This window comes from Melopsittacus undulatus, chromosome 4 (assembly GCF_012275295.1).
Source record: "Melopsittacus undulatus isolate bMelUnd1 chromosome 4, bMelUnd1.mat.Z, whole genome shotgun sequence".
In the NCBI taxonomy this organism is placed as follows: domain Eukaryota; kingdom Metazoa; phylum Chordata; class Aves; order Psittaciformes; family Psittaculidae; genus Melopsittacus; species Melopsittacus undulatus.
Genome location: NC_047530.1, coordinates 74,270,420 through 74,296,375, shown reverse-complemented (window position 1 = coordinate 74,296,375; position 25,956 = coordinate 74,270,420). Strand labels below are relative to the sequence as shown.

At 40.6% G+C, this 25,956-nt stretch overlaps 1 protein-coding gene across 2 annotated transcripts in view; it reads left to right on the top strand.

Moving 5' to 3' along the window:
• Positions 1-10,165: 10,165 nt before the first annotated feature.
• Positions 10,166-25,956, top strand: part of EPC2 (enhancer of polycomb homolog 2) — a 50,656-nt gene continuing 34,865 nt past the window's right edge. For both annotated transcript variants that reach the window (XM_031053390.2, XM_005153744.4), the window contains exon 1: positions 10,166-10,338. In XM_031053390.2, the coding sequence (XP_030909250.2) occupies positions 10,186-10,338 (153 nt within the window). In that variant the 5' untranslated portion in view covers positions 10,166-10,185. The remainder of the gene's footprint in view (positions 10,339-25,956) is intronic.

The following is a 25,956-nucleotide window of genomic DNA, read 5'->3' as shown; positions in this document are numbered from 1 at the left end:
TGGGTCAGTAGCAGACAATACTTTGTGTGTATTTAAACTTTTGAGTACAAGCTGTTCACTGAGTTCGCTGAGTAAGCAGCATCTCAGAAGAATGGGTACATGAACTACAAAGAAATCAGTCTTTATATCTCCTGTGGCAGTTACTGCAATAGAATACTGACTGATAGTTAAGGAGAGATGAGAAGGTATCTCTGGCGTCATTATATTTTGCTTTTAAGGAAAACTTGAATCTGTCATTCTTTTTGGTCAAAGAAAGCCTAGCCCATGTTGCATTATAAATTCACTGAGAGGTAAAACCTCGGTAGTTTACAAACGTACGTGAATAATCCACACAGTGGATTATTATGGATCATTTTCCTCTAAAGGGTAAACCTGTGACACCAGGGAAAGCTCACAAAAAAAATTGTGTGTTTAAAATCAAGAAAGAACTGTGCAAAGAAGCTCATTAACACAGAACCAGAGAATACTTGATGGGGGAAATAGGAATGGATTAATGGGGCTCCTTGAAAGTATAGCTATTGCACTGGCATATTTTTCAGTTGAAGATTTACACTAAAACTCTGATGTAATTTTCTGTTTATATAATGGCAGTGTTTTCCACTCCTTTACTTCTCCTTTGTTTTTAGAATGATTAATTAGTGACACTGTTCAGGTACTTGCAGAAACATTACCAACCCCCGTCCTTCTTTTTGTCTGACAAGATTTTTCTAGACCTAGAGTACCCATAAGCACTCAGTGTCCCAATTATTAATCTCATAGATATTATTCAGGATTTCAGGGTTAGAAATTCCCATCACACTTGCGAAATTCCCTGATCTTCCTATGAATAAGCATGGGATGTACTGCACAAATATTACTAAAGCCTTCAAAGCCTCAGTAGCAAGGAGTAAAGCTTGCCAGAAGTCTGCCTTGAATTGAGTCACTGCCTCACGGTGGGGTAACCTAGATAGAAAGTGAAACTGTTGCAATTGGTTTTGTAGCACAGTTTAACAATGCTGTGCAGGCTCTTCAGAAATTGCCCGCGTGGTTTGTTTACCTCTTCTGTTCTCTTGTTTCAAGCTGTTTCCAGCTGCTTCTGCTCCTCCATGCACTGGTGCTCTGGTAAATCCTGCCCCTTCCCTGATGACCTGTGTTTGCTGGAAGCTGTGTGTTTGCAGCACGCCCTGCAATGTCTTCTGCCCACGAGCCAGCCTGGACGACCCTGGGTGGCTATGTGGGCAAGTCTGAGCCTCCTTGGTTATCTGATTCACTGGGGAGGAGGCAGTCTTATTGCATCTCTATAGAGAGAAATTTTTATTGAAAGTATTTATGACAAAAGTATTTTTTCTCAGGCCTTCCCATTCTTATTTGGCCTCACAGCTTCATTGTTTTTCCACAAATACTACCTTGAGTTATCCAGAATTTGCATTTGCAAGCTTCCAAGTTTACATGTGAAAGCTCAAACTGGAAGGCACATTTTTCCCTCACTTTCACCAGTGTCCTCTTACCCCGTCTGCTCTATCACACACTCATAATTCAGTTCCCACTTTTAACTCTTTTCTCTCTTTTTTCTTAGTGAAGTTCAAAGAAATGTGAACAGGTACCGCTCTGTACGCAAACCAGAGTCTGGGACACGGGGAGGAGACCACACATCCAGCTTCAAGTTCAGTCTTAACGGAATATGTGGATAGACACAGCTGTGTGAAAATATCCTCTCAAGATCAATTTGAAGTGAAACAAAAGCTCTCAGAGGTGTGAATGGCATTAATCATACAGTGAGTGTCTGTGAGTCTGTATACGCACCAAACTTTCCTTGATTACTCAGCTTTCTCCCACCATTGACCTCACACATATGCCAAACTGCCCTTCTCTCAGCTCTGCATTTCATCCAAGCCATAGTGTGTCTGCACCATGTGTGTGGTGCATACAGTCCACCCCTTGCCATCACACGGCAACCCAGTCCAGCGCTCAATAACTGGTGCATGTAGGAGCCAGGGGCCAGCTCCAGCTCCTCACCAGCATCCTCCCAGATCATACTGGCGAAATACACCATGTGGAGGTGACAGCAAGAGAGGGCTGGCTGACCACACATGAACGTCTACAACTGGTAGCTCACTTGCCTTTTCTAATAGAATGCTTCTCTCTTCTCCCTCTCTGCTCCCACCTCTCCCACCATTTGGATCCAAATTCCTGAAGTGAAGTTTTCCAGGACCTGGCAATGGGTATGAGGTATTGAGGTCCACCTCAAATGCAAACACACTGCTCCTTCCAAACAGAGTTTAACTGTGCACCAAAAGCACCAGAGTGAAGAAGCTCAATGTGCTAATAGGCAGACTTCTCCACTCTTTTCAGGGAGCAATGCTGAGTCATTAGTCACTTAAGAATAAATTGCTCAGCAGAGCATAGCTTGCAACATTGTTCCTGAGGAAGCAATAGCTGGTATAAACAGGTGACTTTCCTAGAAGGAGGTCTCCTGCAGTGTTTATCTGTTTATCAAGTTATGATTGTACATGCAGCATATTTCCATGAATGGTAATCAATATCAATCTGGAAGAGAAAATACTCTCTCAGATTTGCTATGACTGCTGTCTGCATTATAAAAGCATCCTTTTTTATATTATTTTCTTAAAAAAAACCAAACAACTCTATGCAAGGAAGTAAAGAAATTTGAAGCTTGAATAATTTTAAAATCTGTATGTTAATTGTATAGCTTACAACATAAGACAAAGTTTTCTTTCATTATTAGGAACTTGTGCATTGAGAGTGTACTGCAAACTGTGTCACCGCTAATCATTGCCAACATAATGCTTTCATTTCCTTTTGTCCTTTCTTGCAATCAAGCTAATATTTTTGTTTCTTGATGCACAGCAATGTTGAAAGACTTGTTTTTCTGTGATTGCTTTCAGTCTCATTTTCAAAAAACAAAGGGAAAGGACAGACACAAAATGATGTTACTCTGGTACAAGTAATAATAAACTTTCCTCTGAAGAGCATCGCAGTCGAATAAAAGTACAGTCTTTCATCCCAGGGAAATGCCTCCAGACTACAGTTGTCAACAGCAGTTTGGGGCGGGGGAACTGCTGTGAGGAGCAAGATCTAGGTTATTTCTGGACAGCAGCTGTCATAGGGGAGAGTGGATGAGCAGGAAATAGTTCTCACAAAGCACTGGTTAAAGGGGGGCTGTGCCACCCTTTCATTGCCCAAGCCTGAATAGATAGCACAAGCGGCCTGCACTACCAGGGACTCTGATGACATTTAGTAGTAACTGTAGGACAGTGCCATACAGAGGGACAGCATGACACAGAAGGAGGTCACCAGAGCAAGAGGAGGAGCAGCAGCCACAGGCATCTTACTGCTCTAGAGGTGGGGTAGCTACCTGTTCTACCCCAGCTAGAGACAGAAACTAGAGAAGCAACGAGATTTTCTTTTTTAAGAGGATATGGAAAGACTTAAAGAGTTTGAGAAGGGAAAAAAGACAGATTGGATGCTGTGCATGCTAAATGTCTGGCATATACTTAGGTACAGGAAACCAAACCGTACTAGAGAAGGTAGAGTTCTTCTAGTATAAGAGTATTTACAGCAGAGACTTTCTGCCTGGACACCTTGAGAAGCCTCGGACTGTGCCCATGCCTGAATTCATGAAATCCAGAGGGCCATCCCATCTGAACCTTGGTTCAGCCAGGCACTCTGGCATTAGGCTCCCACTCCAGCTATCCTGCAATGATGGAAAAAACAGCGCACCTCATCAACAAAAGTATATTTCTGCAGGGAGACACTTTGCTGTACCATGGTTCCTATTTTCACTGTACTAAGCCTTGAAATATGCCCTTCCCACACCAGCAAGGACTGCTATTTCAGATCAGACCAAAAACAATGATATCAACCTCAGAACTAAGTGGGCAGGGAAAATGTTGCCATTATTAATCAGCAAGAAAAAATGTTGTATCAGGGACACTAATCCAGAAAATGGCAATTATCAGTATTTCTTGCTTTTAGGTAAGCATTTGGCTTTTGGAATATTTATAAGAAGTTGTGCTCTGTTTATTTCCCAATTTCTTATTTTTACAGTTGCCTGCAAATTTATTTTTAGAAAGCAGACCCACTCCTACCCTAGTGCTGAAATTCAGCAGAATTATGAAACTCTGAAGAGGAAAAGCAGCATCTTCTAATGCTGGGGCAGAGTTTTTCACGGAATTCACTTTAGGGAAATTCCTTCACTCTGGCTTCCAAACTCCAAATAAGAATTGTAACAGTTTTTTAACACTCCATGATTCTTACTTCATTGGTACTTCAAGTGGCAGGATAGGGTTAATTTTTTAACACAAGCTGGGGATCTCTCAGCTCCTCAAATCACATTGATTAAAAAAAAAATAAATCTAGTATTTGCTTCCTGAGGTGTGAAACTTTGGATAAATTTGTATACATTTGTAAACTTGGCTTTCAGGATTCTCTCTGTTAGATTTTTCTCAATGACAGTTGAGTAAATCTCTCTTTAAGGCCTACCGTTATTTTTCAGAACTTAATCACATAAATACAATCCTAACTGTGTACCAACTTTAACAGTAGTTTTCTAGTTCTGGCATAACCATTCTTTTTCTCTTTACCAGTCACTGGGTTATAAAGTTACCTTTTTCCTGGTGGCAAAACAAACAAGTGTGCAACATTTACATGAGTCATGTGTCAGCAGTGCAAGCTGCAACGCTCTTCAGAATGACCATGAAGGGACTAGCCTGGGCCATGCTGAGCATCATCTGGTTTTGTTTAGTGCAAAGGGGTGTTGGTTTTTTTTTGGTGGAGGGGGATGGAGAGAGAATAGCAAAGGGTGTTTGTTTTTCTTAAGAGATACAATAAAAATCTATGCTGAGATCTGTTTGGGCTCAATGATCTTGAAGGTCTTTTCCAACGTAGTTGATTCTATGATTTCCTCCTATATGGGAGGGGTTTGGTATTTACACTATTTGGCATCACCCCTTTCTTTTCATTTGCGTATATTCAAAGTAATGGTGTAGAAGCAGCTGTAGCTCTGAAGTCCCTGGCCAGTCTGCCAAACCGACATGTGAGTAATTGAACCAGCTGCCTTAACGTGATCTAACCTCACACTTCAACTGCACCATCCATGAGATCACACCATGCGATATCGATGATGCTGCATAGGATGTCCTGTCAAGCCTTGCCTGTCAAACACCAGAAGAGCCACCAGTTCTCTCCATTCTGACTATTGTCAACATGAAGTGATGTCAGATGGAGTCAAAATGCTTTTGGAAGACTTATTAATGGTCACTGGGTTTATCTCTTAAGACAAGGTGATTTCTTTAATCTATGTGTCATACATAACCCATGAACATCCTTATTATTAAATGCCCTTTGGCAAAAAAGTGTTGCTATTATAGAACACTGCTTTGTTTTGAAATGCATCATTTTTACTTCATATTCTATACTTTAAAAAAAAACAGATTTCTGTCTCTGAGCTGTGCTCATAAAGGTGGTTAACAGCTTTACTTCACATTCTACATATGCTCAGTTTAAATACTGTGAGAGAGATAAATATAGATATGAAGGCATGTCTGCATCAATGAGGAACAAATTCCAGCCTACAAAGGTACAACTTCATGTCTTTATAAGTGCCTGCAAATGACCTCTCTGAAAATGAAATCTGTAGGCAACCTCGGTGACTGGTATCTGTTGGGTAAACTGGTTGTTCTAGAAAGTAGAAGGAAGTAGTGTGTCATACAAATGTGCTGGTTTATGGAATGTAATTCTAAAACAAATATATCTGTTTTCATAATTGCTTTGTTGTTAACTTACTTGTTGAATTGTATCATAAAAAAGCACAGTGACAGTCAATAGTAGATTTATCTTTGGATTAAGAATCCGAGATTTTATAAAAAAGGTAACAGCTGCACCAGGTTCCTTTAAAAGAGTTGATGACCCCTCCAGTGCTGTGCTAACCTTCAGACATAAAGCACACTTTCCTTTAATTTTAAAGCCTATTTCTTGACAGGGATATTTTTGGTATAAAACTCTTAAATCAGGAGCTTCCTGCTGCTTCTCAGCTCAAGCATTTTTCATCATTTTACCTTCCTGCTATAATCTGAGGAAGTAACTATTTTCATAGCTGCCTTTTTATTTAGTTTTATACAGTGTCCACTGCTGTTGGGCTCGAGGTTTTAACTCTATTTTCAACTTTTATGATTTTCATTTAGTTTAAAATCTTGCAGGAAGCTATTTCATACTAGATTTCAGGTTTCAGCTGATAGGTTTTGGTGACCTTAAAGAGGAAAATGTGCAGGCTGCCAGTCCCCTAAACCCTTCGAATAATTTGAAATAGAAATGGTTTGGAACAGCTGATACATTTAACTCTGAATATTAGTAGCTAAGCATGCTTACTAGCTACTTTGATCAAGCTCTTTTTCCTGACAAAACTCCCTTTGAAATGAATAGGACAGAGGTTCCTTTCACTTCAATGGGAGTTCTCAGACATGGGTAGAAAGGACGACTTCATAACCTTTAAAAAGACTCCCCTAGTCCATTCATATATCTCCGGGAAAGCTCAGCACTTTCCCTTGTGCTGAAGTTGCTAAGCCAGCCTTCTGGCTACTTTTAGGCTCCCTTCTAGTGAAGCTTTGCTTAAACACAAGATCAAAACACTCTATAGTGAGGCTGCTGCTACTGAGGCAGGAATCCTGAATGCACAAGGGCTCTATCAGTGACATCGGAAGTATTTGTTAGCATAGATTCTCCAGAATCGCTTTGCTAATCACATCTTCTAACATCACACAGTGCTTCTCTGGCATGTTGCAGATTCTCCCACACATTCATATCTTGATGAGAATTTTTGTGTATTTGCACTCATTAGCACTCTAAAATTCTAGTTATCTTTTAACATCACATAATTGATTAAGGTTTCAAACACTCCACAAGGCTGAACAATACCATGCCTTTTCAGAGGCCATTAACCACTTCTGGAATCTCTGCTTCTATACTATCCACACTTTTATTTTTTAGCACTTCTACTTATAAGATAATAACACCCAAAATAAAGAATTATTACATGCCCATGTCACAGTAACATACACTGAGATTTCTTGATATAATCTTCTGCAAGGGATGCTTCTGCTTGGTGTAAGACTAATGCAGTGAGATGTATATTATTAGCGAAAAATATAAAAACCAGAAGAAACTTGCAAAAAGCCTATCAGAAATAATGACTGTTTTAGGCAGCTATTGTGAGAACAAGCATTCCTTGGGTTAAATGTCACTATAGAGAAGCAGAACCAAACCCAAGGACATGATAAAGCACCCAAGCCTATGGAACTCCTAACCTTTCACTGATAGATGTGTTCAAATGAAATTTGGGTATTTTGGTCTATCCAGTATGGGAGTGTTCAATTCCATTATCTTCTATAGAAAATACAAAGACAAGTCAGAATTCAACCAATGAACAAGTAATTTCATCTGAGACATTGGCTGAGATTTGTGCCTCAGAATTATTTTATCTATAGGTCAGATACAGCTCACAATTTTTTAGAGCTGAATGTCTTCAGAAAACCTGTGATATTTTACAGGATGAAGAGACCAGATTATGTACTCAAAAGATGTATGGTTCTGGCTTAAAGCTAAGCTAGTGTAAGTTGAAACTTTAGTTCTGTCCACGTTTGGCTCTGTGCAACAGCTTTTTTGAGTACATAAAAACCCCTCAGCATCCTAAAGGGCATCATTGAAAAAAAAAAATTGCATTGCCTGTGGAAGTAAAATACTGGGATGGGTTAAGGACTAAGAGCCACCTTGAGGGTAAATACGTTGCTTTTTTTGTGTTTTTTTTTTTTCTTAAAGCAGTGAAAAAGACCAGCATATGCACACAAAGGGAAAAGGTTGTGTCTATTCAGTTCTGCTAACTGAAAAGCAAAAAAACATCTTATGGTAGTGTGTAAAATGCCTTTTTCTTGCAGAAGGGAAGCAGAGAGAGGAAAGTCTTTCTCATTTTATAACAACTTGAGGAAGTATTTCAGGAACTGCTTGTTCCACGCAGCTAACCTAACCTTTTCACATGCATGATATCTGTACAGCAGGGCTGTAACACCATCTGTGTAATGGCACTTAAAAGGAAAATTCATGAAACATGAGCTGAAAATGCATTTTATTTACTGGAAGCACAACTCATGCCACTCATACGCTGTTTGTCAACAGCTGTAGAGGAGGCTCATACTTGGGGGCAATTTTAGATATCTGTGCTAAGATGTGAAGGTAGATGCTGGTAGAACTATAAATTCTAAGATAGAAACTATATGACTTTTAATTATTTGCATGTTAATTCTAATCCAAATCAGGAATTATTTTTACAAATAAAAATATTCTAAGGGAATTTAAATAAGTGCAGCCTATTGGTTTTGTTCTCTGTTTCTTTTCTTCTATATTTTAAGCTTCATTTTTTCCTATGACTCTTACTGAACAGTAACCTGATGCTTTGATAGGAGTCGCTAATGTAATTCCAGATCTCTTTTGGCAAGCTGATTTGGGCCCATGGCTCATAAATGTGATGTTATGGCTCCTTTTATTTTTTCACCCTCCTGTGCCTTACTGCACTTGTTTCATCTTCCTTATCTCTTTCTCACACAATTCTTTATCCTTCATTTTGTAAATCCTGTGTTATGAACAGTAGTTGTATTTGCTGTATAAAACTATATAAATAACAAATGCAGCAGGTAACTAAAAATGAACAGCAATGGAGGGGCTGAACCTATTTGGTCAAGCTTTTGGGGGTTTTTGTTTGTTTTCAACAAATGGGGTCTTTTTTCCCCTCATTAAAAAAAAATATTAGATACAATTGGTACTGTGGTCCAGATGGTAACATTGTCAAGTTTTGCCTGCCTAATGGTTCCAGTTTATTTTAGAGACAAGTCTGCATTGACAACTCTAAAAACTCTAAGGTGGAGGTGAGAAAAAGCAGCCAGCCTGATCTGAGTGCCAAAATAATATGGAAGTGATGATGTAATTGAAGTACTAAAGGTCTTTGATGAAGGGCTTCCCAGACAATACATTGAAGAGTGGGAAGCCATGATTGTTAGAGGATTACGGCTTTGGACAGACACAGAACCTGGGACGATACTTGCCAGATCTGGTGCGTGATTTCTGTTGAGCACTGTGTCCTCTGAAAGTGTGCTGAACTGATTAGGAGTGGGACACTTCCACAGCAGAGGAGCATCAACGTGCACACACCACACAGTTATCCCCGAGGAACTCCAGACCTGCGGACAAGTCTCTAATACAAATTTCTGTGCATGAGAAGCGCCTTACTTTGCTGTACATGGAACATAATCCCTCCCCAGTCCGTGCAGAGAGCCATACAGGACATCACTCTCCGGGAGGGGGAAGAACAACTTGACAGGTATGAGTTTGTTCCTTCAGTGTTGGCTTGCATCAGTAACTGAGGTTTAATTCTCCTGATGGGTTTTTATTGCTTAAACGTTTTCAGTTCAAAGTCGCTAACGATGCGTGCGCTGAAGAGAGGAGCCTGCAGCCGGAACGCCGGCTCCAGCCCAGCAGAGGAGCTCGCCCTTCCCGCCTCGCCACAGGGTTACTCTCGGTGTCTGTCACCGGCGCCGGGACGTCCGGCAGCAGCCATCAGCGGCGGGGCGCATCGCTCGGAGCTACCGTCCGTCACGGCACCGCTTTCCCCAGTCACAAGCTCCTCCCGCTTCACTCTCCCAGTGCTCCGCCCGCAACGGAGGGCGACAGGGAAACGGCGAGTCCCCACGCAGGCCTTCCCTGCCCCTACCCCTGCCCGGCCAAACCCGCCTCAGCCAGCAGCCTCCACACCATCCTCCTCAGCCTCCCGCCCTCAGCTGCGCGCGCAGCGCAGCTGCTCCTCTACCTCCTCCCTCCTGGCCTCTCCCCCATCTTCCCCCCCCCCCCCCCCCCCCCCCCCCCGAGCTCTCGCGTTGGCTGCTGGGATCGCTGGCCGCTTTGGTTAATGTCCGCCATGTTTGCCATGGCGCAGGGAGCGGATCGAGCGAGCCCGGCGCGGATCTAGGGCTGCAGGGCGTGCGCTGTGAGCTACGGGCGGCCCCGCGGAGAGCTGTTCCGGGGCGGCGGGACCCTCCATGGTGGTGCGGGCCGGGTGCGGGAGTGGCTGGGAGGCGGCGGCGAGGCCGCACTGAAGGCCCCCCCGCCCGCCCGGCCCCGGGGTGTTATTGTGAGGGGGAGACAATGAGCAAACTCTCCTTCCGAGCCCGGGCGCTAGACGCCGCCAAACCGCTGCCCATCTACCGCGGCAAGGACATGCCCGACCTCAACGACTGCGTCTCCATCAACCGGGCTGTGCCGCAGATGCCCACGGGGATGGAGAAAGAGGAGGAATCGGTAAGGGAGCGCGCAGGGGGGGCACCATTGTTTATCAGACACCCCCCTCCCCTCACGGGAAATAGGCCATTGGCATTCACTAAGCGCACTACGCACGCTCCCCACCGCAGCGCTGCACGGTCCTGACGGGGCCCTGCGCAAAGAGCGCAGCGTAAACTGCTGTCCGACGCCGTAAGCGGGCCCTGCTCCGCCATCTTCTTTGCGTCCCGACTCGCGAGTGTTTTGATTAGTGGGGGGAGGCCTTTACGCTAGCGTAAGAAGGAGGAAGGCGCAAGATTCATCTCTGAATGAGCGAGCTAGCGCTGCGGCCGCAGTTGGCGTAGCGTGCCTTTGCTGCTGCCGCTTCCCTTGTGCGTGGGGAGCGAAGCGGGAGTGGAGCGGAGCGGGGCGGACCGGCGGGAGGGCGCGGGCTGGCGGCTGCTGCTCGGCTCGAAGTGCCGGCTCGCTTGCCGTAGCGGCCTTGTGGCGGCCCTGCGGACGGGAAGCGGAGGAAGCGGGAACGGGACGGCCTGCCTCCCGCCGAGCCAGAGCGCTGCAGAGTGCTTCGCCGGTGCACTGCCGGCAGGCTGGGCGCTGGGAGGCTCTTGGGGACGCTGCAGCGACAAGCGGCTTTTTGCTTCTTCTGTACCTGCTGAAAGCAGAGGACGGTCGTGGGCTGCACTTTGCACTTCCTACAGATTGTCCCCTTGTGCACTGGTAGGGCAGGGGGCTGGAGTGGACAGCGAGCAGCTTTGGGTTGTAGGGCTGCTGCAGGAATAATTCTCGATAGTTGTAACGACTGAGCGTCCTGCTCGTACTTTTTGAGAAGAGGTGCTTTGTGCTGCCTGGTGTACATACCGTGTCAAATGCATCACATGGACGTGTTGCACTGTTAGACTTTTAAGCGTTTAAATTATTTCTAAATAAACTAGTAAGTTTTAAAAATAGACATGTGGCTTGTTATTCTTGTAGTGTTGAGGTAAAAAACAGGGAAAAGCTGTTGTCCACTTAAAGATAAATGTTTGGGGTTCTTGATGAGGGGTACGAGAGCACTGCTTTGAAAATGATTGCCCACCGTTCTTGTGTTTTTTGAAGGTACTACTTTGTGGTACTGGTCTTTAAACATTGACTCTTGCCCTCTTTAGAATTGTATAAGGCTTAGGTACAGGCTGGTGCCTTATGTGTCTGTACTTGTATGCAGAGTCGATAGTAAATGTACCCTCAAGAATTTCTTCAATGAATCTGTGTCTCCGCCTCAGCCAAACCTCTAGGCATGTGGATTGGCTTTTCAGATGTTACAGCTGTCAAAGGAGGCTCCGTGCTTTCCTGATTGGTTTTTCTCACTTGACTGTGGATATTAAAGGCATCCCGTCCTACTGTGGTTGGGGTTTGTTAGGTTTTATTTCCTCCATTGTTTTACAGCGTGTAATACACTGTCCTTAAGGCTTCCAGTACTTCCCCAAAAGTACATTTCTGTTAGAATCTGAGAGTGTATCTGAAATAAACAAGTGTGGTACTAATGAAGCAGTCTTGGAAACTAATTTGGTTTTCTCAGTCTTCAAAGTCTACCTTGCAGTCCTGTGTTTGCATTTAATGTTTATAAAATACGGTTTATTTTTCACAATTATTGTGTTAATTTTATAAATCATGTTTTAAATAAACTTTTTAATGGAAAATTGCTGTAAAAGTTCAAGCAAGCAGCTTGTGGACTGCTTAAATGAATGTGATCAGGTTTATATTTCAATAAAAATGCTTTAGTGTCGTATGAAAATGTTGCTTTTCTGTAAGATTGAGGTTTATTTTCTCTGTGTTGAGCTTTAGCTATATTTGATTCATTATGCACTAGTCTCAAACTGTAATGATCATTGAAGCAGTTTATATGCATGGTGCTAGATACATCAGCTGGACATGGCTATAAGCTTCCTGTTAATAGGTGGTTTAGAGTCCTGCCATGGAGTGACAGTTTCATTCATGGGATAGCCCTTTTCCCAGTGTGGCTCAAATAATTATTTAGTGTAGATTTCTGTGGTGGTGTGTAAAGCTCTTCTAGGAAAAGCTGTGTGGAGGACAGTAGTTACATATTTGAGAAATACTTAAACAGCTTTTCATAGTAGTATTTTTTGTGATCGATGTGTTGTATTTTGAAAGGGACTTTTGAGGGGAGAGATCCACATACTTATTTTTGACATCTCCATCACTTGAATGTCTCAAGGCCTCTCTTTAGCAGAGGCTTTTGCCAGGGTGCATCTTTGTGGAAGGTGTTTGCACCATCAGGGTAGCTCGTGATTTACATGTGCTTTACAAAGACACAAAGCTCGTGTTACTCTGGCCCCAGTATGCTGTTTGCCTTCCTGTATGCAGCCTAGGTGAAATCTGGGAAGTCTTGTAAGTATACTGTACTTCTGTATCATGTCAGAAATCATATTCCAAAGGGCTGACTTTCACTGAGAAGTAAGTATTTACAGATTTACAAGATGTAAAATGGCTAAGTTTGTCATGTCTGGTCTGTTCTTTACAAGCTAGTCTCGCTAGTACAAGCATGTGATTTACTTTGTTCATGTTTGGTGTTTTGTATAAACAGAAATTCAGATTTTGGTCTATTTGGTTTTAATGTGGGTTTTGTGTGGGTGGTTTGTGGCTTTTTTTTTTTCCTAACTAGTAGTATTGTTTGTAGCTATAAAGGCTTAAAGCCTGTGAGGCTTTAATGATTATCACTTGTTTCTACAACTGTTACCAAAGTTATTTGGACCAAGTATTAAAGTGTCATACTGTCACTGCAGTCCCAAACTGGGCAACCATACACACTACTAGTCATCCCACTAAAAGAAAGTATACTGCCCAGTTCATCTGTATGTGCATCTTCATTTGACTTCTGATCTTGATGAATATTCTGGAACAATTTCTGTTTAAGTATCTTGGAGATTTATATCCACTTGTAGCATTTTACAGTTCAGCAGCTCATTTCTCTCACTTGGAGATACCAGCTGTGAAAGAATTAGGCTTCTGACTTGTAGCATGTTTATGTTAGCAAGTGTTTGTAATTTACTCTAAATTAAACCTGAGGAAGAAAATTGTGTGGGTTTGTTTTTTGTTTTTAAACTGGTGTGAGTGATAAATATTAAGCAAAAGCAGGAAGATGACCCTTTGTGAGCTGCAAAAACTGAGCAGGGACATCTTGTATTATTGTGGGGGTTTTGTTTTTGTTTGGTTTTTCTTTGATGAGTAAAAGTTGTATTTCATAATGTGAATGAATTCTTTTGGCTAGAAGGGGAAAAAGTTGCAGAATAGATAAGCCCTGCTTTTGTTTCTGCAAAAAAAACCCCACCAAAAACCTGTGTGCTTTTTATTTGAATGCATATAACTGGAGATGGGAGAAAAAATAGGCTTAATAATGAGGCAAACTGAGGCTGAAGGCTTTTGGAAGTAAATTTACTCAAGTTGTTAGCTAAAAGCATGTGGTAATTGATGATACTGAGATTGCCTGGTCAAAGCTATTTGAACATTCATCTCAAAATTCTTGTTTGAACATACGTTCATTTACAGTTAAGTTTGACATCACATGGCAAGGGTAAGGTTACAGAGGAGAAAGTGCATAAATAGCAGGCTGAGAACATGGTTTAACCTTATTAAAATGCTGATGGAGTGTGAATGAAAAGTTACTTTAATTCTCAATTCTTGAATAATGACCTCAGATGATCTTTCACTGATTGTTAAATACAGTGTTCAGTTTGAGCATTTTGACAGACTGGAAGTAGTTGATTTGAAGAAACTTTTTTTCTTGCTTTCTTCATACTCCCTCCATCTCTTGGTTTCAGTTTCTATTGTAATGCTGGAAACTTGAAGTGTTTGTCATCTGGCTTAAAGACAAGCTGCAGCTAGTGATGCTTTTGAAGCTTTCTTTCAAAGCAGGAAGCTTTGCACAGGTCACAGTGTTTTGTTTGGATATTTTTGCTGATACAGTGTAATGTAATGAATACTTTTGGTGATACAATGAACTGGGGGAGCTCAGGCAGGAGAACTTTGAAATATGTATGTAACACACATGAGATTAATTTAATGGCAATGATTACTTGCTTTTTAAATTAAAGTTTGATGTAACCTGGCCCTACTACATTCACCTTTCCTTGTACACATTCTTATATCTAGACATTTTTGTGTATGTGATTTCTGTTTATAAGGTCAAATAATAGTAATTTCTTAATCTTTTTGGAGGGGTTCTGTCCTGCATGTATGAGCTTAAACACATTGGTGCTGGCTGGGGACTTCAGGGGTACTCTGCATTTGTCTCTTATGTCTAGTGTTGAAATGGCACACGTTTTACAGAGCTTGCATTGTTTTGTTCATCTCATTAACTGATGGTGTCACATCTTTATAAAGGGATTCATGGAGTTGTTCACATGCTGGAGATAATGGTCAGCATAAAGACATACAGTTTTGTTTGATACATACTCTGTATATTGGAATTGAGCTGCGTGCTTTCTGCAGTAAAGTCAGAGTTTGGAGTCTGCTTTGAATATCTGCTCCAGAGACACTTTCATGTCATTATTGGGAAGCACGCATCTTTTAAAGCTGATTTTGTACATGGAAATGTTACAGATAGGAGAAAAAAAAATTCATGCTATGAAATGCATTTTTAATACTAAATTAGCAGTAATTATTTATACTAAGTAATAATTATTACCGAAAGATAGCTTAAAACATTTAGCTTGAATTTTGTGATGATGGTATTTTCTTTTAGAGACAAAGTTTTGTTCTCAGTTGTGCTGTTGACATCCATGACTTCTAAGTACATGCTTAAATAAAGGCATTCAATTATTACAGACTTGTAGAGAAAGGGTGAGGTCAGAAGGTACCCTGGATGTCATCTTGGCCAGCCCCCTGCTGAGGTACAGCAACCTGAGACTGTTGCCTGGAACTGTGTCCAGATGGCTTTTGAGTATCTTCAAGGTGGAAGCTATCAAGTGTGTGAACACTTAAGGTGCTGGTCACGAGTACGTACCTGGTACTGACAGGTGCACTCAGACTTAGGTTTTAAAGCTGTAAGTACACATAAATGGCTTCCCATGTGGTCAGAACCTAATCTAGCTTGAAATTTGTATGTTCGATGTGCTTTCATAACCTGTGGCTGAAGCCTCCAGGTTGCTTTCAGACGAGGGACTGTGTAGAAGAAAGAAGCAGCAGGACATCATTGTGTAAAATAGAAGGTCAGCAGAGGATAACTTTAGTTCAAACCATGCAGATACTAACAAAAATCCATCAAAAAAAGCCTTTATGGAAATCCAAGTAAGAAACTGCGAAGATTGTATTTCCAGGCAAAACTAAGTGTAATCAAGACAGCAGACTCTCCTTGGGAAAGAAATGGGGTTGGTTTGATTACAGTGGACAGGGTTATGTGTTGGGGAAAGATAACTCCCAGTAGAAGTTTATTGCTTGGTTTGAGTTCAGCATCTGTCCTTATTTACTTATATTGAGTATGTTTGGAAGCTGCTGTGTGTAGTCTTTATTTGTGAAATACTAAACCTCAGTTCTGTTTGAGACCTCTTACCCTGTCTTCAGTTTTCCTCCCTCCCTTGGAGAGACATTGCTTCATGCAGTGACATTCCTCATGAGTGCACATACGAAGTTCCATTCCTGGGCATTATTTCAGCTGTGATCCCCTCTCCTTCCTATGCTTTCACCTGCTATGTTTTTTGTTTGTTTTTTTTTGTGGCTACATGAAAGTTCCTTTCAGTCTACTGATGGTACTTTGCAATGTCCCATTTGAGAATATCGGACTTAACACCAAATAGATTGGATTGTGTTATCTCTATACTCCAGTGGGAATGAAAATAAACTGCAGATGAATGAGGACCTCATCTCAATGCTAGAGTAGTTGAGCATAGTTAGCTGATGAGCTCTTAAACTGGGTAGCTGTAGTTTTAATTTGTTCTGTCTGTATTTATGTGGCTGAAGTTAAACAATACAAAGATATGTTTTATGTCAAACTCAGAATCAGTTTGTAAGGGTGTAACACATTAACACCTGTCAGCTAATCTGTGGCAACTGCTGTGAATATAGGCTTAGCTTGTGCAAACATGAAGTGATTTATTTTGAAGCATGCTTTTAAGATACAGCTGACCCACAGTAAGTGTGGCCTGCAGCGTGTAGGAGTGCTCTGCTCTTTGGAGTACTGAGGCCCATCTGACTCACTAATGGGGGGTGAAAGCCCACCATGGAAAGGTGAGCATCCTGCTTTTTTATGAGAAGTGGTAGGAGTGTGTGGGGATAGAAGGCTTGGGAACGGAGAAGTATGAGGCTACTAGGCTTTTGGTGTCATCCTGAGGTTAGGTAGGTTCAGCCCTATCTTAACACCACAGTCGTAATTTAGATAAGGTTGCATTTTTGCTTCGGGCTAGTAGTGTGCCTGCCTGGGGTCAGTCAACATTGGTCCATGGAATCTGTCCTAACTTGTTTGGGTGCAGGAGCTCATAGCAAAGAACAATGGTATCTGTGTGGACGTTAATTGAGAGTCACACCTCAGTTCATTATGCAGGAACTTTCCCTTACAGGTACCTTTCCTCAGGATAAGGTGCAATTCCATGACAAAAGCTAAAGAGAATGTTTTGAAATTTGCCTCTGCTCTGCCGCTTAGCTCTGGAACATCTCTATTGTAGGTAACATTTTCTCCTTTTCCTTCAACTTAAAAAAACTCAGAATGAAAGGCCCCAGGCAGCTTTAGTTGTGTTTTGAATTACATTGTGCCAGATTTCATATTGTTCCTGCTTGGCAAAATTTAGCACTAGTCATCTTTGTGCAGTTTCTGTGCTGAGATCAGTTGAGATGTCCTGTTTGAATAATTTAGATCAACAGATACTAAATCAGCTTATATCGATCAGGGTTTTGGTTGTTTTTTATAAGACCATTTTGATTGGTGGTAGACATTCAAAAGGTTTTGTAAGCTATTTTGCCAACAAAGCTAACAAAGTTTGCCTTATTTATACTTACCTGAAGTTATGTGACTTTGCATATTTATCATTCAAGCTGTTCAGCTTGTAAAAAATACAAGTAACACATTTAATATCTGCAAACATAAATCACAGTTAAACCTTAGGTGTCGCAAAAGCCACTGGTAGCGAAGATCAATTATAAAACTGAAATTTCTGTAACAAGTAAAGGAGAACTGAATTGCTGTGTATGAAAAGGAGTAAGGAGTAGAGAAGAGAATTCTATGAAACTGTCAATATGTCAATATAGACTCATACTTTTGCATTTAATGATGACTAGTTCTGATTCAAAGGAATTGAAGTGTTTTGGAATACACTATTTTAAGGTTTTTATTTTAATCTGTGTTGTAAATTCCTACTTGTTAATATGTAATAATCACTGTATAGTGTGACTGAAGGTCTTGGCTTAAAATACTGTCCCTGTTCATAACAGAAGTGCTCTGAATATAGGGGAGCAGAAGTTTGCAGAAAAAAAACCCCAAGTTCTTATTTTTCCTAATTTACTTTGAAATTCTAATTATGATTAGTTCATTTATGCCAATAAAATGCCTAATCCTTTAAGGTAAAAGGGGAGATTACCACATGGGATTCTTCTTTTTTGCTTGTTTGGCTTTTTCTTAAAAAACAAAACCAAACCAAAACAAAACCACCATAAACAAACAAAAAAACCCCACAAACAAAAACAACCCCCAAAAACAAACAAAAAACCCCAGCAACAAACAAAACTAAAACAGCAACAACAACAAAAATCACAGAAAAACAACCCAACACTTATTTCTTCAGAAATAGGACAATGAACTGCCGGAGGTAAGAATTTTGGACTTTATTAGATACAGATATGCCTTTGGTTTGTTGTTATTTTAAATGCACACTTCAGAGTGGAAGGAGCTGATAGCCAGAGTTGCATCCTCTCAAGTAAGTTACTTAGCAAAGAAAAATGCTATTCCCCATTGGTAAGTATGTGAGGTAAAACTGGGTTGCTTTTGTCTGAGAGACGTATTTCTCTGGTTTCTGAAGTTTGTCTGGTTCAGTAGAATTTTTCTATGTAAGGTATTTTCTCATGTTTGTGTCCTCTTCACTTGCAAGAAGCTAGAGCTTACCCCGCTTGCCTTGCAAGGCTGATGTCCAGTTTGTTAAATGTCATTTTTTCACCAGTTTTCCTATTGCATCATGTCCCCTCTGACAGAGAAGTACTTCATGTATGTATCAGCTCTTAGCCAGTGTATTTATAAATGTTTCCTCCTTCCTTTTCCCTAGTTGTTTGCTGTTGCTTACATTTTAATTTATAATTTGGTTTTCTTAGCTTTCTGCCATTTTTATGGCTGTAACTCATACTTTGTGTGTGTTTGACCAGTTTGAGTTATGTAACAAACCTGTTTTTATTTTGAAGCACCCCAGTAATGTCCGATTTCTGTGTTTTAAATTTAGATATAAACAAAATACTGGATGTCTTGTAGTGGTATCCAGGGACTGCTAAGTAAGATAGAGACATGCTGTTATTACAGAAAGTTAAAAAGCAATAATACATGTTTCTTGAGTTAAAGGTATTTGTCTTAAAAGGGAGTTTTGTAATTAGTTTTTCATAATTCCTGTCAATTACTGCATGTGTACTTGTGTGTTAATTTTTTCTTTTTAACCTTTTTCTAAGTTGTTGTAACTTTAGAACTAATCTCTGGTATCTCTCTTCAACATGATGGATCTCCAGGTTTCAGCACTTTGATGAGGACACTTATTTTAAAAACTATGTAAAATACAAATTCCCTTGTATTGGCTTATGTACCAAAATCCATAAGAACTTTGGATCTTACTCCTGGAAAGAAAATATTACATGTAGTGCATTAAGAGAGGGACAGGTACCGCAAGCAACTTGTTCTTGAATGTTAAAGTCACACTTGAAACTTTCCATGAAATTGCATTGCTGATGAAGATGAAATTATGGGGCTCTTTGGCAGCACTAAGGCAGTAAGTTCTGTTTTGACTTCGGCAACTTACTTAAATGCACACCTTTCATTGAAGCATACATACATGTTCACACCTCTTGATCTTTGAGGATTGTACCCAGCCTTTGGGTTTCTGACAGGTACCAACAAAACAGGACCCCACCTAACTTGTGTGGTGTGAGTGAGGACTGTTTTGCAAGAGCAGATCTTTAGTATTAAAGAAACACAATTTCATTGCCAGCAATCTTGGAGCAAGTAGCCTCAGGCCTTGTAACCACATGAGGCTAGTGAGTAGCTTCAAGTGATGCTTCTGTGCTGGGACCAGAAGCAGCATCTTACAAAGTTGCTGGATAACACAAGTCTCTAATTGTCGAAAGAAGTGAAGCAGCAGCCACTGCATCCTGTAGAGTTTGTTGGAGAATTTCCAGTCCTCCCTCCTGGTGACTCTTCCTTCCTTCTTCTGCAAGGAGCACAGTTTAGGGAGTCGTGGTCACACAAAGGTTTTGATACATGGAGCCAGGAATCGAACTGAGTTTGGAATTTGTGTATAATCTTTAATAAAGAGGAAGACTAGTTGTTGTGGAATCTCAGCCTTTTAAGATACAACTACATGAAAAAGAAAGGATATTTATGTATGTAGGTGCTTACTTTTCCGTCCCAGTTTCTCTGACCTGGGACAGTCAGGTTATGCTAATTGAAGCAGACTGTAAAAAAAATAAAAATAAAAAGGAACTTCTCAGGTGAAATCTGTTGACAGTCATTTCTGTGTCAGATTGCATTTGTTACGTGGTGAATAATACCAGTGAATTACAAGGAGCTAGAAGAAGCTACTGCTTTCTGTGATTCTTGACAAGATGTTACAATATTTTTAACAGTATTTTCTCAATGTCATGAAAACGTATCTTGAGGAAAAACAGGTCCTGCTTTCAGGAAATCTGAGTTTCTCAAAGTACCCTACACAGCCTTTCTGAAAGGAGTTTTTAATAAATCCAGTTAATTTGTTGTTTTAACAGTAATTCTTCTTAAAATAATTCATATTCATGTTTTTGCAGACTGAAAACTTGTGTAATAAAATGTAGCTTTAAAATACAGTGCTGTGGTTTGGTGTTTTTTTTTTTATGAAATCTCCTAAGCAGGTTTGCATCAACAATATTTACAGCAATAGTGAACAATCATTTCTAGCAGTGACCGATTGCTGATGTTCTTGATAACATTCAGTATGACTGTCCCATTCAGTAGGATAATATTTGGGATATCTCACAGTTGTTTCATGTCCATCGCTACACAGTGACATTGTTACAGTGACTGAAATTGCATTGTCTGTTTTTTGGCATTGAACTTACTTATTTTTGTTTGGCAAGTGCTTTGGTTGTGTGTGGGGTTCCTTTTTTTTAGTGTATTTTGGTTTGTGTTGGGTTTTGGGTTTGTTTTTTGGGGGGGTGGGGGCAGTTTCTTCTTTGTTTGGGGGTTCTTTTGTACTGTGAGGTTAACATAAAAAAAAAACAGCAGAAATAATTGTGACACTCTCTGGGTCATCTCCCTTCCCCTGTGCCTCCATCAGTGTCTTGTGTACTGATTTCCACTCTTATTTCCTAACTTGCCTGTAGGTGTTTTGTAGTGCTTAAGTTGGCTTTAGTTCAGACTGCCAGAGAGGAAATGAAAGCTTTTTTTTTGTTTGTTTTTTTTTTCCAAAACTGGGTTTGTCTTCATTTAGATACATGGCTCCAGTGTCGACCTGTCTGTATCTAGGTGTGAAGTGTCATCCAGGGATGGTGGCCTCAGGTGTTGCTAGTGTCCCTTCTGTTGTATTGCTTCAGCCTATATCAGCATTCTTGAGGTAATGTGTAGGTGACTTGGTTATGATCAGTGATTTGTATATGAAGTATTCAGAGTAGCTTATCTTTGGTTTTTAGATGGCTCTAGCCATCTGAAAGAAAAGGGGTTAGGAGTGTCGTATTGGAGAGACACGTTATGGTCAAATGTGAAACTGAGAAGTGGTTCTGTGAGCCCTTTCCACCTGTAAGGGGGGCCTTACACTGTACTTTCCCCTGCTTCTGGTGGGTGTTCTTGAGTTTCCTTCCACTGAGTGTCAGACCCCATGGGGAAACTTGAGAAGAGTTTTTGTCCCATAGAGCAGGGGTCCTGTAGATCTTTGGGTGTATTGGTTTGGACACTGCTCGTGAATTTTTGTGGTTGGCCCTGTTCCCTGCTTCACAAGTACTGTATCCTTTTAAGAGGACACTGTCTCAAGGGTGAAAGTTACTGTGGTGCACAGACAAGTTTTGTTGTCCAGCCCAGAGAAAAGAAGACAGGTGTGTAAAAAGGTCTGCAGGTAGGTATCTTCTTTCTTCACACCCCCCCTCTCCCCGTTAAGCCCTTCAGCTGCTTAGATCCACTTTCAGTTACAGTAATTTCAAGGCAAGAAGTCAATACTCCTTCAGGTAATTGGTCATAATTTTGTTTATACTAAGTTGACACGTCCATAGATCTCTTTTTGAAAGAAAACAAGCAAAAAAGCTTTGGTATTGAGTTATGAATGCCTCATCACCTTGGTGTTCAGGAGACAAATTAATCCTTCTTGATAGAAAATTCCAAACCCTTTCTGTACTGAGGAGGATAAATATTCATTGGCTCTGTTTTTTTCTGGCAGTTAAGTATTGAATGGGGTAACCACAGAGGAAGACCAAAGAGGGTGCTCGAGTCCATGCTTATTATCTTGAAAATCTTGTAAAAGAAGAAAAAAAAAAGCCTCTGTGTGTACAAAGAGAGAGAGTAGATAGGGCTGTGGCTCTAGAAGGGGGAGAGGCCTTTTAGCAAAGTAACGTTTGAGCCTCTGTCACTGAGTGTAGTTGAGTGTTACTGGCTGAGGTTGAGACTTTGCAAGATGAATCTGCACATTTCAGATTAAAGTTCTCTACGTTTTGTTTCTGAAGCTCCATATGAAAGGTAAAAAATTAGATTTGTATTTCCTAAATTAAATTTAATGTTAAGAAAGTAGCATCTCTAGACTTTAAATTTTTCCTTATTCTCTTTGCTTTAATTCTGTTCCTGATTGTGGGTAGTTTGGAAGACTGACTTTAGGTTGGTCTAGAAGTACCTTATTTTGAGATAAAGCTGTTAATAAATTCACTTTTCTCTTACACATGTAGTGGAGGGTTGTGGAGTTAAAGTTACCTTGATCAGGAAGCTGATTTTAACAGTTAAGCTGTGGTATTTATGTCTTGTTCTCATAGGTCCTGGTAACATCTGTCAGGATACTTCTTTCATTAAAGTCTACATTGTTGCCAGTAGCTAATGTAAATTGCCTGACCTGAAGCTCTGTTGTGAAAGGACTGGCAGAGAAGAAATTCTTTTCTTAACCAGCATCACAGTAAACTGTAGTATGTTTCACTACTCTCTGCTTAAGAGGATAAACACACATATTGGCCAGTTAATAACAATGGTAAAGTAACCTTTTTAGAGTTGTAGCATTGCATGATGGTACACTTTTTAAGGAATGAACAGATAGGTTTAGCCATAAAGGTTCATCTTCTAGGGTGTCTGTATTCAATATGGAAATGCTCATTATGGTTTCATAATTATGACAGATTAGCTTTTCAGTGTGAAGATGGTATTCATCTGTAAGCATCTCCAACCACGCTCATCCAAAATACTAGCACATTTATTTAAAGTGTGATAAACTCAATTTCAGAGAGAGTACTGTGGGGGATGACACTGTAAGATCCAAGTGCTCTGTTTTGCAGCAGTGGAATAAAAAGGAGTGTATTGATGAATATAGTTGTGATGGATAGGTAAAAATAATGTTCAGTACTTCTCACTGTTTCCCTTAAAGCTGAACAAAAATAAGTTGACAGGTAATAGTCTCCTAAGATTATTACTGCTGTTTTTAGGTAAGGAAGAAACTTCCATCTAGGAAGCTTAGAAAGACCATGAAAGCTATGGTCTTTCAGGGATGGAAGGAGACAGCAGTGAAGGTACCTTGCTCTGAGTTGGACTTTGATCCTCATTCTGAATATGTGCAACTAAGTCTGTTTTTAGGTATCAGTCTGGTAAGATTTTCTGGTTTTCCCCCATGAGGAAAGAGTAAAGCAAGGATTGCAGTGTCTCAGTATGGGTTCAGTGGTGTGATTTGAAGTTTCATTCTGGAATAAAGCTGATACTCTCTGTCAGCCCTATTGTGAATGGCTGTCAAGTCCTTTGCATTGGAGCTTTGCAGGTGGTGGGTGTGATGTGAAGCTTGAGTGCTGCAGAGCACTCCCCTGTACCATTCTGTGTGGAACAAGGGGATTCATCCTGGCAGGACAGGCTGTCTGCACCAAGGAAAACATGGTGGATTATGTAAAGGTCAGTTAATTGAGCAATTTGTTGTAAAATGTTGTCAGTATGGTTATTGTACAGTGAAGGCACTTTAATGGCTAAAGTGCATCTAGAGAGATGAATCACTTTGAGAACAATTTTGTTTTAATATGTAAATATCCTAAAGGAGCAGTATTACATATACTAAACATTTAGGTACTGCCGTTCTGTCAGTTGAAGAAATAGTCCAAACTAAGCTATATTTGTTCGGAATTTTTTAGTCATAGTGAGAAATGTTTACATGTGTTTTTTAAGGAATTAGTGGGTAATAACTCTTTGTCAAGTACTCCTTTCTGTTCCCATGGCAGTGTGTTCTGTTTGCTGTCATTATTGTTTCCTCTAACATTCAGTTATTCTGTATGAGATCTTTTGATCTCCTGTACTGCAGAGCGAAGTACAAGTTAAAACACCAGGTATGGGTTTCAGAACCATTGGAAAAAGCAAAAAATACCCTAAAAGCTGTGTTGGTATACCGGTTACCTAATCCATCTTTAAAAATGCTTTTTCAGGTTTAATAAAGCTTTTCAGTTAGGCTAACTTTCATATAAAAGTCTTCAGGGTTTGTTTAAATGGAACTGTTTCAGGAGTGAAATTTTGTATTTTCCTTAACTTCATGTTTAGCAGAAAGATTTCCCCCACTCCAGCCCCCATTTTAAAAATGACATAGGTTACCTGTCTCTTCCTAAGCTCTACTGTTTGAGTGACAGTACTATTAAGACTTTTCTGTTTGAAAGCTGTGTTGTGCTTGAAGGCTTTTTATAGTAAGGTGAGTAGTAACACCTGTTGTCAGTTTTCCTTGGGAACTCTTTGTATGCTGACTAACTGCTAAAAAAAATCCCAGAGAATTAAAATTACTCATCTGCACTGTTTAATGGGCCATGGAGTCAAAAAATGTTTTGCATTTTGGGTGCTCTGTGACCTTCTTCACTGATTTTCCTGAAGGTTAAACCTTATGAACCCATTTATTACTTAAGCACTGCAGACTAGTGGTTTCTCTATACGTTACTCACTCCCATTTCAGAAGAGCATCTGGGTTTGTTTTATGTTGGGGGTGTGGTGGGGAACTATAAGTTGATCAGTTTCAGCTGATTGGCTTTGTAAGGAATGCATCCACAGCAAATTTGTCAGTGATCCCACGTTAAGAAGAGTGGTTGGCTTGCCAGCAGTGAGTGTCTGTCTTGTGGATACAGGGAAACTTTAGGACTGGCCCAGGTGAAACAGTGGGTTAGTTGAGTTAGAAGTGCACAACTTATGTACCTGGGGCAGAATCATAATGCTGTGCATCAACAGGGGCTAGTAGCTGCCTGGATGAGGAGCAGCACTGAAGGATGGACCAAGTGTTAGCTGGGCTATGTTAAGGCGAATGTGGGTAAGTTCTGATGTTTCTCCACTTGCCAGTGATGAGGCTGCTATTGGAATGTGCTTTCCTGTTATTCTGTTTTCCCTAAATTTCTCAAAGATGTTGAGAAACTTGATTTGTCAGTGGACTGTGAGAATGGCTAAAATATTGGACTGTAGCTACTCAGGGGAGGGTGTGAGGGAACTGATATTGTTACCTCTGGGGGGGAAAAAGTGGGTTAGTACATCACTAAAACAGGTTATGTGGAGGGGCTGTGGAAATGGAAGGCTTTCAAAGAAGTTATGGCTAATCTATCTTGTGTTGGAGATAACAGTCTTCAGGTGGTAGTTGGACAGGTAACCTCAACAAGTCCTTCCTATCAGCGTTTCTGTGGTACTCCTGTGTACTGTCATGTTAACTGTTAGGAGACGATTCTAGGGACATCAGCTGAAAGCAGTATAGTAAAGAAACAAATTTTATTAAGTTGAATTGCATACTCAGCACTGTGGAGCTCTTCAGGACATATTTTAATGGTGGGATGACAGATTTACTCAGTAGGTGGTAACTCAAGCAGATTACACCAGATATTTGTGTGCATGTTTCTCTTAATTCTGGTAGCATTCACCTGGGAGCCTGATAGTTTGATTTTAGTGTTGCTTTATCTGCCACAGGAGAGTCCCAAAGCTGCTCTTGCAGTCAGTGTTTAGTTATATTCTAATTTTGCAGAAGTTGCATTATTTGCATTTGTGCAAGATCTTAATATTTAAGAGGGTGTAATTTACTAAATATAATTTTCATGTTTTTAAAGACTTGCTTTCATTCAGTGCCCTTTTTTAAATAATAATCTGTAGAGTTGAAGAGGAAGAAACACCGTTCCTAAGAGAATTTACCAAGTTGGTAGCACAGAATTTCTGTGTGCAGGAGATTCTGTCTGCCAGATTGTATTGAAGTCACGATATCAACATGCTGGCTGGTTCTTGTGGTGTTGAGGTTTGGTTTTTTTTTTTTTTTGTAAGGCCAC